Source organism: Onychostoma macrolepis, chromosome 19 (assembly GCF_012432095.1).
Source record: "Onychostoma macrolepis isolate SWU-2019 chromosome 19, ASM1243209v1, whole genome shotgun sequence".
Taxonomy (NCBI): Eukaryota; Metazoa; Chordata; class Actinopteri; order Cypriniformes; family Cyprinidae; genus Onychostoma; species Onychostoma macrolepis.
Genome location: NC_081173.1, coordinates 10144713 through 10157415, shown reverse-complemented (window position 1 = coordinate 10157415; position 12703 = coordinate 10144713). Strand labels below are relative to the sequence as shown.

Sequence of the window (12703 nt, the reverse complement as noted above, 5' to 3'; positions counted from 1 at the left end):
CATGCATAACAGATTTATATTTACTGGAAGAACACAGATAATTTTTGTATGAGGAGTGCACCACTAATATTGTGCATCAGAATCATGTATAAACTAATGCATATACATGTAATCTGGAAGAAATACATGTATGTGTGTGTGTGTGTTTGTGTGTGTATATATATATATATATATATATATATGAAGAGTTCAGATTGAGTAATTTCACTTTAATGGCAATGAAAAGGTTCTTTTCATTGTCATTAAAGTGAAATAACTGAACATTAACATAGGAAAAATGAGAAAAATGCTCATTTTAGATGCAAATTTCAGATGGCACTTGGAGGCTTTTTCATCTGAACTCTTCATATATACACACACACGCGCACACACACACACACACACACACACACAATATATATATATTTTTGGCAGCCCCAAAGCAAATGCATTTTGTATAGACTCTACAAACCAAAAACTTTCACATCAAAGTGGGCGGTCCCATACGTCTCGTGACGTAATTTCCGCTAGCTCAAGTCATTTGCGCTGGTCTCAAGCTTTTGTTCATCTGTTTCTAACCGCACGCCGGAGAACAGGAGCCATTGCTACTCAGTACAGCCGCCGCCGCTCGTGTGTTCGCGCCTCGTGTTACCTCTTGCAGGAAGTGGATACTGAAATAGTTTCACTGTCGGACGTTTGGTTTTTAAACCTTCTTTAACTAAGAAACTCAACATGGAGAATGAGAACAAATACCTCCCGCAGCTGCTGGCGGAGCGCGACAGCCTGGACGCGTCGTTCACGCACGCCATGAAACTTATAACAGCAGGTAAACGCCGTTGTTTTGTGAAAACGAAGGAGAGGAGGCGTGAAAATCCAACCAGGGAACTTTTTGCGATGTAGATAAATCGTAGTTTTATTAGAAAAACGATGGGGATCGACTGTAGTCGTTCGCGGGACGCAGGGCGACCGTTACAAAGTCTCGCTTCAGCGCGCGGGGGGTGAGCCAGGCACGTGCTACAGAAGCCATTTTCCGCGTGTAGTTGATGCTTTTTCGGAGGGACAAACTCCACTTTTATCGGATGATATCGCTTTCATCGTACCGGTCTCCATTTAAACCCGTAGTGCTGCAGAGTTTTACCCCCATCATCCCCTGGCAGCAGTCCCGTTTCCTCTCCAGTGCAGCGTGTGAGCCGCGTGTTGGGTCGGGTTTAACCGCCGTGCGTTTATCAAAGTGGAAACTTTCGAACCAGATTACGGGTTTTACACAACTTTACCATAGTATATTAGTCTTTTAATATTATTAAAATTAGATTATATTTCAAAAAGATATATAAAAAAAAATGATTGTGTCGTATTAGAATTGCACATGAACTAGTTTTATTTTTAAATAAGGATTTGCCGCCCTTTATTGTTTGTTTGTAAGGAGGGCTCTGTATCTAAGGGGTTCAACGTGGCGTTTCTTTGTACGCGTCGAGTCCCAGCCTACATGCACTTATCGTGTTTGTCTAGACTGAAAGATCTGGAAAGCTTTAGATGAAATCGTCTAAGTCTGATCAAATGAAATTGAAGACGGCTGAATGTCTTAAGTTTGAGATTTGTCGTAGTAATAAAAACCATGTTCCGGACCATATGTGCCTTTAGTGTGGGAAGTGTTGCATCTGGAGATGAAATGGATTTTCTTTGGTGTAGGAAATGTCTTTTCCTGGCCTCGTTTCACCACGTCTTATATCATCAGTCTAGTGGGAGTTTAACTGTATCTTGTGGTTTATGTTAGCAGATCAGTTCCTTACGTTACCTTTGCAGAGGCATGTAAATGTTCGTTGTTTAGCATCAGACTTTGAGTGAAAAGCCCTTTAAAATGCAGAGTCGATTGATTGCGTTTGCTGCCAGTGTCTTTGAGGCAAGCACTTTTCTTTGCAACCTGAAGCAAACACTTAAATCTCAGAAGTACATTTGGCATTGATGTAAAATTACCTGGAAACTGCTAGAGAAAATGTTCCAGGCCTGTAAACATCAGCTTCTAATCCAGCTTGTCTTGTTAAATGATGGAAATGTAACAATGTAGGTTAATGACTAATGGTTAGTGATGTGGTTTAAACCTTGATTCTTAACTGGTAAATTGTCTGATGTGGAAATCAAGTTTCTAGCGATTTGAGTTTTTGTGATGCATGTAATGGCTGGTTAAGAAATGATTAAAGTAAAGTATCATCAAATACATTTAAATGTTCAAATCTGATGCCTGATAATATTTTTTTTTTGTGCCTTTTAGAAATTGAGAGGATTGAGAAAGGAGAGACTGAGAAAGAGATTGAAAGCTACTTGGACATCTTCACCCAAAAAAACATCAAACTGAAGGAAAGGGTTCTCATACCAGTCAAACAGTATCCTAAGGTGAGTGTCACTGTGGTATTCTGGAACACCCATACTGTGCCGGTTTACGTGTGCGCTGCTTCAGATCTGGTTTTGAACGAATGTGTAACATTAGTGGAAGCAAAGGTCACCTAAGGATTCTTGAGGGGTACAAAAAATGAGAGGAAAGTAGAACTTATTTCATGGCAGAATTGCATATTGGAAAGAACTATTAAAGAGCGAAATAGTGGGTTTGGTTTCACCAGAGGTATGTTTTGACAATTTTGCAAACATTTGATTGTTGAAACCTGCGACAGGCCTGTAATCTGACATGAAGAGGCTTAAGGTATTTTCTAAATGCATGTTTTTTGTGCGTGTCCCGTGATGGCTTACCTGCCAGAGGCGATCAGACCGTTTGATTGAGTCCTCTGCTGTTTTAGAGGGAGTAGCAGTTTTTTTCTTTGACCTTGCATGTTTATTCTTTAAAGTTTGCTTGGTAGATCAGTTGAGACTAGCTGATAGTAACATTTTGTTTTTCTCCACCTCTTCCCAGAATCCAGTCTTTAGCGCTTTTAGTATTACATGAATATCAGATTGGTATGCGAGTTTTGCTTGACTGATTAGCCTGCTCGAGTCCAACTGAAAGTGCCGTTTCTCTTTAGAACAGCTTGTTATATTAAGCTTTTGCTTAGATTTGATTAAATGGATTGTCCTGATGTACATTGTGTGGACGGTGTCTGTCTTAGAGGCAGCAAATTGTTAGGTCTTTGCTTATGACTTGACTCTCATGTCAGCTGCACACAAATGTATTCAACAGCAGACTTTTAGGTTCTCCCTGCTGAGTTGCTTTGATTTTTAATTGTTGGACTTAGCTCTTTGGTTTTTTTTTTTTTTTTCTTCGAGTGGCACTTCTCTTTGGTTTTGTGCAAAGAAACAGATGTTTTTTTTGTCTCCTGAGTGTGAATTTTTTTTTTTTTCTCCTCCCATTTTAGCCGAGTGTCCTCATGCGTGTGTTCCCAGACTGCCTAATGTTACCCCTCGCTTTTGTGTCAAGCAGTGCACGACTCTGGCCTTTGATCTCTGTGCATCCCATTTAATCTTGTCCTGTTCAGGAAGATCAAAACTATTGAGCTTTTAGTCCTTGAAAACAAGTTCAGTCAGGCTAAGTGAGGCACTGTAGAATTCTTCAAACGATGTGGGTTTAATATTTAATTTTCTGTTGCTTTGTGCAGTTTAACTTTGTTGGGAAGATCCTTGGACCGCAGGGGAACACAATCAAGAGACTGCAGGAGGAGACTGGCGCTAAGATCTCTGTGCTGGGGAAAGGATCCATGAGGGACAAAACCAAGGTAAAGTGTTATTGAGGTTCTTTTTAAAAGTTTGAATGATTGTTGCAAGAATGACTTATACCAGGGGCATCCACTTTTTTTGCTGGATTTATAAGATTGTTCTAAAATCTCTAAAGGAATAAAAGGATGATTCTAGGCTATTTGATACTTCACATTCTGGTTGTCTTGCTGTGTGAATGAAGGATAAATGACAAACCAAGGGTAAACTGGATCTGCTGAACTACTTTGTGATTTTCAGGAGGAGGGCTTGAGGAAAAGTGGAGAGCCAAAGTATGCACACTTGTCCATGGAGCTTCATGTGTTTATTGAGGTGTTTGCTCCGGTTCCTGAGGCATATGTGCGCATGGCTCATGCCATGGAGGAGATCAAAAAGTTCTTGTTCCCTGTAAGTATTCAGAAATCTGCTGTAGATTCAAAAAGGGCAGCGCGGAGATCATGTTCATTGCAGTGAAGTGCTGATATTGTGTTTTGTCTAAGCTTTCTGTTTATAGTGCTGTGATTTATGAATTCCAAATGGGCCATTGTTTAAGTCCAAACTGTCTGCGTTGTTGGATTGTAACTCCACTTGCTCTGCCTGTGGCAGCAGATTAATATTTAATCTGATAAATCGGTTGTTTTCAAGCTCCCTTCTGTGTCTAAACTAAGTGACTGAAAGGTTTCACTAAACAGTGTGTGTGTTTCCACTGTAAATGACTTTAACCTTTGTGCCCTGTGGTAATGGCCTCATATGTGAGCTATGCAAGCCTAGATTTCTCCTCATGCTGTCATCCAACTCTTTAGGCAGCTATCATTTGCATGTCCTGATGTTTTTGTGGAGTAAGTGTCATGTTAGTAAGCTATGTGCCTGTCTCACAGGACATGATGGATGAGATTTGCCAGGAGCAATTCATGGAGATGAAGTTCCTAAATGGTGGTCAGGAACACGGGGGCAGAGGCCGAGGAGGGCCACCAATCAGAGGCCGTGGAGGTCTTCCTCCTCCTGGAGTACCCAGGTACCCACACTAATGCATGCACCTTTTTAATAGATTAATTGTGATACTTTAAGTTTGAGCTGGATTTGCATTCAGATTCTAAAACTTGGAGATCTTCATTTTTTTTTTTTACCTTTGCAGGGGTCGTGGTATGCCCCCACGTGGTGGTCGTGGCGGACCCCCTCGAGGTGGAGCTGCAAGGGGAGCACCTGCAGGTAGAGGAGGACCATCAGCCCAGCTGCCCAGAGGAGCAGCTTCCAACCGTGCACGTCCACCCGCCCCTGCGTCTCAGCGGATGCTCCCTCCACCGCCGCACCCTCCGACCCAAGACTCTTATGACGAATATGTATGTTTCTTTATTAGACATTTTCTGAATTTGCTTTGAAGATGTTGAGTGCTCTAGTATCTTCAAAGTTTATGCTGCTGTGGACTGAATTTTTTTTTTTTCTCCTTTTTCTTCAGTCTTATGACGATAGCTACACAGAGGCAGGCTATGAGTCCTATGACAGCTACTACAGTCAGCCACAAGCGTAAGTTAATAGTACATATGCTTATTATTTTTGGTTTGGGACATGGAAAGTGCAAGTTTCCTCAAAGAGATCAACTTCGCTTATAATTACTGTGGTTTATGGAGGCTTTTTGGAAACATCCCAGTGTCTTAAAAGCACAATGTTCTTGGCTTAGTTTGTTATTTTAGGAAATTCAGGCCAGGTTCTCTTGTGTAAGAGTTGTTCACTTGAACAGTGTTTGTACTTGCGTATTTTTTTCAGAGAACCAGAATACTATGACTATGGACATGGAGAGACACAGGAGGGCTATGAAAACTACGGTAAGTTTAGTTTTCTGGTCATTTAATCCCTAAACCTTCCATCTGCTGTTGCTGATGGTTTCAAACATTTATTCTAGTTACTTCAAGGGTGTGGACAATGTTACAATTGATAACGCTGGTGTTACTGAACAGAACAGTTCCTGTTTTTCTAGATGGTTATTGAAGTATTGCTACTTACGAGTAATGACCTATATTTATATATTTGGAAACAAAGCCTGTCACACAGGCTGTGTCTGAAATCGCATACCGTCTAGTAGGCATTGGATTTGAGACTTTGTTACTGTTAAAGTAGTACATTCTATTTAGTATGAATATGGCTTTTTGAATACTATGAATTTGGACATACTACACTTGTTAGGTACTCTGACCTACCATATAGTATGGAAGTAGCCATATTTGGATGCAGCACACAGTTTGATCCATAGCTTCGATGTTCAAGTTTTACTTCATACTTATTTTATTACAAGTGCCCTACCAGTAATGTTTTTACTTATTTTTTAACAATTCTTGAAAATTTGCATTTATAACCATTCTAATACAGACTTGGTGGGGCTTTTCACTTATTTTCATTATAGCTTTTTGTGCGCTATCGTTTGCTTGCTGTTGTTTTACCCACTTGCACTGTGTTTGCTCCCACAGCTCAAGATGACTGGAACGGGACACAGCGCCCTGCTGGCGGTGGAAAAGCTCCCGCTCAGAGACAGACTAAGCCTGGGTTAAGGGAACACCCCTATGGACGATACTAAGTCTGATTAGTGGAACGTCACCAACGCGTCGCCATGACAACTGTCTCCCATGGCAGCTCACGCTTTAAGCTACCCGACAAAAGTAATTGTCCGTTTGTTTTTTGGTTTTGTGTTTTTTACTCCGGACTTTTTTAAAGAAACTCGACAGAACGGCATTTGAATGCCTCAAGAATCAACATAACCTTTAGAAGGATTAGAGTTTAAAAATGGCTGTTTTTTGGTTTTGTTTGTTTGATTTATTTTTGGTTTTTGTTTTTGCCAATATCTCTTCCTCTGCTCATACCTACCCTTGCTTTTTTGCATTTGTCGATGGTAAACGTTTGTTCCAATGATTGGAAAAAAGTATTTAGCTGAAAGGTAAAGCCTAACGACTGTACAGCCACTTTTTATGTGTCTAAGGCCGCCACTTTAATTTGTGTTACCTTAAAAACTCTGCTGAGGTGCAGTTGCAGATTCCCATGTAGGCTACATTTCAAAATTCTGTTTAATACTAGCATATCAAAAAGACCCTAAACGTAATGTTTGTTTTGTAATAAGGAGTATAAATTACTGAAATGCAAAATGTCTTTAATGGTTTTTCCAACAGCCATTGATTATTCCTCATTTGATTTAAATAGTCTTAAAAGCTGTAAATGTAGATTTAGGCCTCAATATTTTTCCTTGTATCTTTAGAGTTTTGAAATATAGCCCAATTAGACGCTGTTGAGATGGAATGTCCTCAAATCCTTAATTTGTTAAAATAAGATGTTACTTTTTAAAACTGTTCTGTAGAATAACCCATGTTTGGCTACTTATGTTTAAAAGGAAAAAATCATCAAACAAGTCAGATTATCATGGATGGCACCATGCTATATAAACTGCATGCACAAACTGCTTAAAAGGATTTGGACAACAATCTCCACAAGGGTCATCTCTTTCTTATGTAAAGGGATACTGCAGCTAAAACCGACTCTATTGTACATAATTTAAAAAAGGAAAAAAACAACAACCCACATCCAAACTGTACTTTACTGCCATTTAGTATTTGTATCCTCTCCATAAAATGCAGAATGACTTGTGTAAGCTTGCCTAAATAGGTAACTAAATCTGTCCAAAACATGTTTTGCAGCAGATGTCAATAAAGCCTAGATTGTTTTTTATGAAACTTTAACCTGGTTTATTTTTCTTTGTCTTCATAAAATCTGAAATGGCCTTTTAAATAACTCATAACCTTCGGTTCCAACCTTTCTTGCTCTTCAAAAACAGATTTTAAATTTAAAACAATGCATGTAGTCTGAAGACGTAAACTACACTAAAGGAGTCTGTTTAAAGTGTTTGATTTGACAATTAAAAGCACACCTTTAATGTTTCTCTCTCTTTTTATACTTAAAAAGGACCCTAGAGGTAAGACCTGTGCTCTTTAAAATAACCTGGATAGCTTCCTAATGTCTATAGAGAGAACTAAAGAATTCGATGCTTGGGTATGTATTAAACTTTTCTTGAATGACATTTTATTTTTGGTCTCACTAAGAATGGGAAATGTATTACAGCCTGAAATAATTTGAATTTAAAAGTTAAGTTATGCAGGGGCCATATTTGTCAAGACTGATGCAAAGACAAGTTGGCTGCTTTTAGTAAAGAGGACAGGAGAGGACTGTTAAACTTTAAGTGCAGCATTGTAAAGGTAACCCTAACCCTAAATTTGTACGTGAGTAGTGTTACATTTATATACTTAAAACTGTTTGGTAACAGCGTGCAATGATTTAAAAGATTCAATCGTTTAAAAATATAAAAGTAAAGTGGAAAAAAAACATATATATACAAACACGCAGTAATAGATTTTGCTTATAATAATATTTCTGTACTAACATTTCAGAGCAGAATTTTAATGCAACTCATGCTAAAAGTGCTCGGTGTCAAATCTTGATCCATCTATGTTTGTAATGCTGCTCCTGTTTTTTTTTTTTTTTTTCTTTTGCGATTTAATTGTTTAACGTATCGAGAAACTCAAATGTCCTACCTGAAAGAGTTACCTGGAAAAGCTTGAGTTGCATGACTCAAACTTGGCAGATTGCATGAGCTTCCTCAATACAAAAGTTTATCATTGCAATGTTTGGTTGTTCGCTCATAGCATTCTCTCTTCCCTAGGTTGTGATGCCTAGCAATTCCTGGAAATGGAACATTTAATCGAATGTCAGACCTCTCCTCAGGTCAGTTGTCTTTTTTCCCCTGAAACTTCAAACATGCATCAATGCTCATCCATTAAAAAAAAGTTACTTTTGTTTGTTCTCTGTAGTTTTAATCCATCTTAATTCTGATGAGTCAAAGCTTTCCAAATCTGCATGTTCTGCAAGAAGCTCTAAATGGCACAAAGTTGCACTGCCCTAATGGGCTTGCTTCCGGTTTCCACTATATACTCAGCTCTGTAATTACTGGTAGCTCCAGTGGCTTAATGTGATGAATGGACTCATCATGCAAAATGATTTAGATGTCTCAGAGTTGTTTGCTCCCCCCTCTTGTTTGCTTTGCTGATCAACTTGTAATTCTCCTGCAGGAAAAGACAAGCGTTTATTCGCAGTGTAAGAGCAATCTTACCTTTGAACACCAGCTGCCTTTAAGGAACCATGGACAGTCTGACTGAACAGCTTCTGAACAGTGTGGAATGGCAGAAATCGATGGTCCTGTCGGCTAAAGTTTGAACCAGCAACCTCTTAATGGGTTAAAGTGGAAAGTCTTGAGTTCTTGGTGCTGTTCATATTGGCTCTCCAGTTGTAACGCAAGGTCACTTTCGCTTTACTGTTCATCTCATCAAGTGGTTTCTAAGCGCACTTTGCTTGAAATGTTTATCTTTAAATTGACTACTTCTGCTCATGTTGGCCAAGAAATCATTTTAACAAGCTCGAAAAATTCTGTCCGGGCTCTCCAGACGTCTACCTCAGACAATACACCAGTGCTTTATTCTGCAAGACAAGCATGTCTTCCCCGGTTCTTTGCTCGGAGGAATGTACATGCTAATTTGGAGCTGTCCGGCCCCTATCTCTTAGCACAGACTTTGTCTGTTAATTGCCATGGTAATTTTCATCGTGCTCTTGAGTAGATGTTTGAATGGGTTTATGCTGGCGGAGCTCTCTTGCAGTTTGTATGAATCACAAATGAATCTTGCATCTGATGAACCAAGCGCAAAAAGCTCCTGGGGTTTGCAGCGTAGCGTAACGGTTGATCTAAATCATACTAACGTTTTTTTACCTTCTGGATAAAGGTCTTTCTTGCCCTAATTGAGAGCTTTCCATAAATTCTGCTTTGTTTTCTAATCCTTGCTGTGTTTGGCATTGTGTATGTGTTGCTGTCAGTGTATATCGCTGTAGCTTCCATCTCTTGCTTATTCCCCCCTCCCTTCCAGCACACATAGGATTCGAGCCCGTCATTCTGACCAATTACTGCCTCTGACAGTGTGTCCGTCCCCCCACAGAGCCGCCACTGGTTGCCGACTGGCTAACAGGACTAATGCCTTATTGCATTAGAGACACATCAGTTCTCTGCACAGATTTTAATAAGCATCAGCTACCACTCAAGTGCCATCGAACAATTGGAAACGTGTGCGCGTGGGTAGGAGGTTGACCGGTTTGTATGCAGGCTTCACCAGAATGAGAAATCGTAAAAGCAGTTAATGGAAATATTTAATTCATTTCCCAGACAGATGCTTAGGGGGTAAAGAAAACCACTCTTGAGGAAATGTTCAAACCCACTGCATGCACTTAATGGGTCTTTGTTTACACGGTCCTATCTGTTTGCATCGGACATGCATGGCCTACAGCTGCTGGGGGAATGCCTCTGGGGTAATGTGCAAGGCATGTGTGGTGGTCTGAAACTGGGGGATTGTGGCTTGGCAGCTCTTTCCTCTTAACACACATTGTGCATGCTGAAAACAGGAAGCATGGCTTTGCGAATGCAAATGAAATGCAAAATGCTTACACCACTGACTGTCTGTCTTCCTGCATGGCTATTTTGCTAGTTTCACACCTAACCAGTACACACTCTCCAGGGAGTCAGGGTTTTGAGTGCACGGGGAGGAGTTGTGATGGTTTCTGGCTCGCGTCCTGGAGAACCGTGGCCACTGGCCACCTCCTTTAGTGTGAAATGCTGGTAATAACTAAGCCTCCTAAAGGTCTCTCTCAATGTGCTGTGATGAAAATGAATCGAATCCATCCATGTGGAATCTGGTTTGAGTAATCCGTAGCCCTCCAGGACTAAAAGTTGGACACCTCCACCTTGGCTGTCGCTGAAGTAACATTCCATTGCATGTTTTCCAACATTCACATAAGCAGACGCACCTAAGACAATGTCGGGAAACCATGGGAATTTCTTGAGATTAGTGATGAAATGCAAGTGCCAGGAGTCTGTATTCTTTTGTTTTCCTAAGGAGATCGATGAACCTGTATTTACAGTGCAACTAAACTGGATTTGAGCTTATTGAACCGCCTAGCCGTTGGCCTCATCTCAGTATAAGCAAACTAAAGCCTCTGGGGTCAGAGAAACTGTTTGGTGACTTGGGGGAGCGGACAGAATTTTTCTTTACGTTTGAAAGTCATTCAAACTTGTTTGGTAGTTGGTGCATCCAAGAGCACTCGCACACAGCCTGTTTATTATTGTGTTTGACTACAAAGAGAATACTTATTCACAGATGTTTTTACCGATTTTGTAATGTCAAAAATAAAAAGAAACTGAATTCAAGAAGTGGCTCCTATGTGTCTCTTTCAAAGTTTGTCTTCATGTCTCTTGATAGCTTGTTCTCCTCAGGGTTTCAAATTGGACTGCAATGGACTCTTATACAACAATGGTTTACAGTAAAATAAATCCGTATAAAATATACAGTGCAATAACTTCAATGCTAAAGAAGCGATGCACTCAATCAGCTACCGTCTTTATCAAATGTTACTGTAATTCGACTTTTTCATTTTTGGTGTCAGTGGCTCGCTTGTCTTTTTGTTTTTAGCCATGCAACCTTTTGTGCTTTAAAGCTAAGGTTTTCAACCCTGTTTCTGGAGACTCGGTTCTGGCCTGCAGAATTTAGCTTCAGCCCTATTCAAACACACCTGAACCAGCTAATCAAGGTCTTACTAGGCATATTAGAAACTTCCAGGTAGGTGTGTTGAGGCAAGTTGGAGCTAATAGGCGTGTTCGACTTGAAGCAGCGCTGCACAGAATGATCATGTATGACTTTAAATAACCGCAAGAGCGATTCGAATGCATAGGATCCCACTGCTTTCTTATCTCTCTAGCGCAGGGTTCCTCAAATCTTACCCTGGAGGTCCAATCCACTGCAGAGTTTAGCTCCAACCCTGATCAAACTCACCTCTCTGTGATTTTCTAATAATCCTGAAGACACTGATTAGCATGTTCAGGTGTGTTTGATTAGGGTTACAGCTAAACTCTGCAGGAAAGTGGATCTCGAGGTCCAGATTTGAGGAGCCCTGCTCTAGCGGTATTTGTCATACGGTGATCATTCTGCGCAGCGCTGCTTCAAGTCGAACACAGCTATTATCTGCAGGCCAGTGGCCCAGGACTGAGTTTAAACACCCCTTCCCTATACCCTCATTCATAATTCCCCAGGTTACATCACTAATATAGTCCCTCGAATGAAAACGAGTGAGTTGGGCAATTGAACCTTCTGGTAATACAATAAGAGTTCATGGGTGTTCTCCTTTGGCCATCCATTGATTGTACGCTGGTTGTACATTTGTAAATGAGATGCATTATGGGATTGAACGAGTACACTCGATAATGTCCACAATGCTTTTGGACATCACTATAAATGGATGTCCACTTAGTTCACTATAAAATGTTATTGCAGGGTTGAAGACTTCTGATTAAAAAGAACCTTTGTGGTTAAGCTCTATGAAAAGCATCTGTTGCATGCAGATTACCACAGAAAATCATGCTGGCTCATACCTTCGATTGTAAAATCAGCAGAAATGTGTTTGCAGTGGATGTCTGTGAGGCAGCTGTTGTATGGATTCCCCATAGACTTCCATTGTAAGTGCAAGCAACATTCAGACAGTCTGTGTAATAACTACGTGTCCTGCTGGTTGCTGTGCTGAGCATGTTTTGAAACCAATAAGGATGAATAAGATGTGCATCATGCGGCCCTCATGAATAATTGAAGACTCCCATTTAGTCTTGAATACTTTTAATGCACAACTAGGATGTGCTTTCACAAGCTTGGCACTTGGAAAACTATGTTTAGATCAAACATTGATGTAAGCAGGGCCTGTTGAGCAATTGTGGTGTTTTTAATGGAATGTGTGTTTAATGCGAATGCGCTCAGGTATCTGGTGCAACAGATAAGAATCAATGAGACATACAGGGCACTACACAGCTTGAAGGGAAGTAGGCGCCGGTCTGCCCTTTGGCTGTGCTCAACAAGCATTAAGTTCTAGAGGAAGTATCATGTCTTAAGGTGTCTTCACACAGTCAAGTTAAGGCTGCTCTGTGCCTGCTCAG

At 40.4% G+C, this 12703-nt stretch overlaps 1 protein-coding gene across 2 annotated transcripts; it reads left to right on the top strand.

Annotated features, from left to right (window-relative positions):
• Nucleotides 1-518: 518 nt before the first annotated feature.
• Nucleotides 519-10930, top strand: khdrbs1b (KH domain containing, RNA binding, signal transduction associated 1b). Of its 2 annotated transcripts, XR_009267332.1 has the most exons (11): nt 519-805; nt 2249-2370; nt 3561-3677; nt 3916-4062; nt 4533-4669; nt 4790-4994; nt 5111-5178; nt 5419-5477; nt 6117-6305; nt 8351-8412; nt 8757-10930. XR_009267332.1 is itself a non-coding variant. In XM_058753967.1 (9 exons), the coding sequence occupies exons 1-9, from the start codon at nt 712-714 to the stop codon at nt 6221-6223; spliced, it is 1056 nt and encodes a 351-aa protein (XP_058609950.1). In that variant the 5' UTR covers nt 520-711; the 3' UTR covers nt 6224-7373. The 2 variants fall into 2 exon arrangements, 1 of the variants encoding a protein (XP_058609950.1); XM_058753967.1 differs by lacking the exons at nt 8351-8412; nt 8757-10930 and having other exon boundaries at nt 520-805; nt 6117-7373.
• Nucleotides 10931-12703: the final 1773 nt, after the last annotated feature.

Excerpts from the sequence above, each read along its gene's own strand:
- khdrbs1b (XM_058753967.1), top strand. The coding sequence starts at position 712 with ATGGAGAATGAGAACAAATACCTCCCGCAGCTGCTGGCGGAGCGCGAC. Across the intron at positions 2,371-3,560 it reads CAGTCAAACAGTATCCTAAG|TTTAACTTTGTTGGGAAGAT; the intron begins GTGAGTGTCACT and ends TGCTTTGTGCAG. Across the intron at positions 5,478-6,116 it reads GGAGGGCTATGAAAACTACG|CTCAAGATGACTGGAACGGG; the intron begins GTAAGTTTAGTT and ends TTGCTCCCACAG.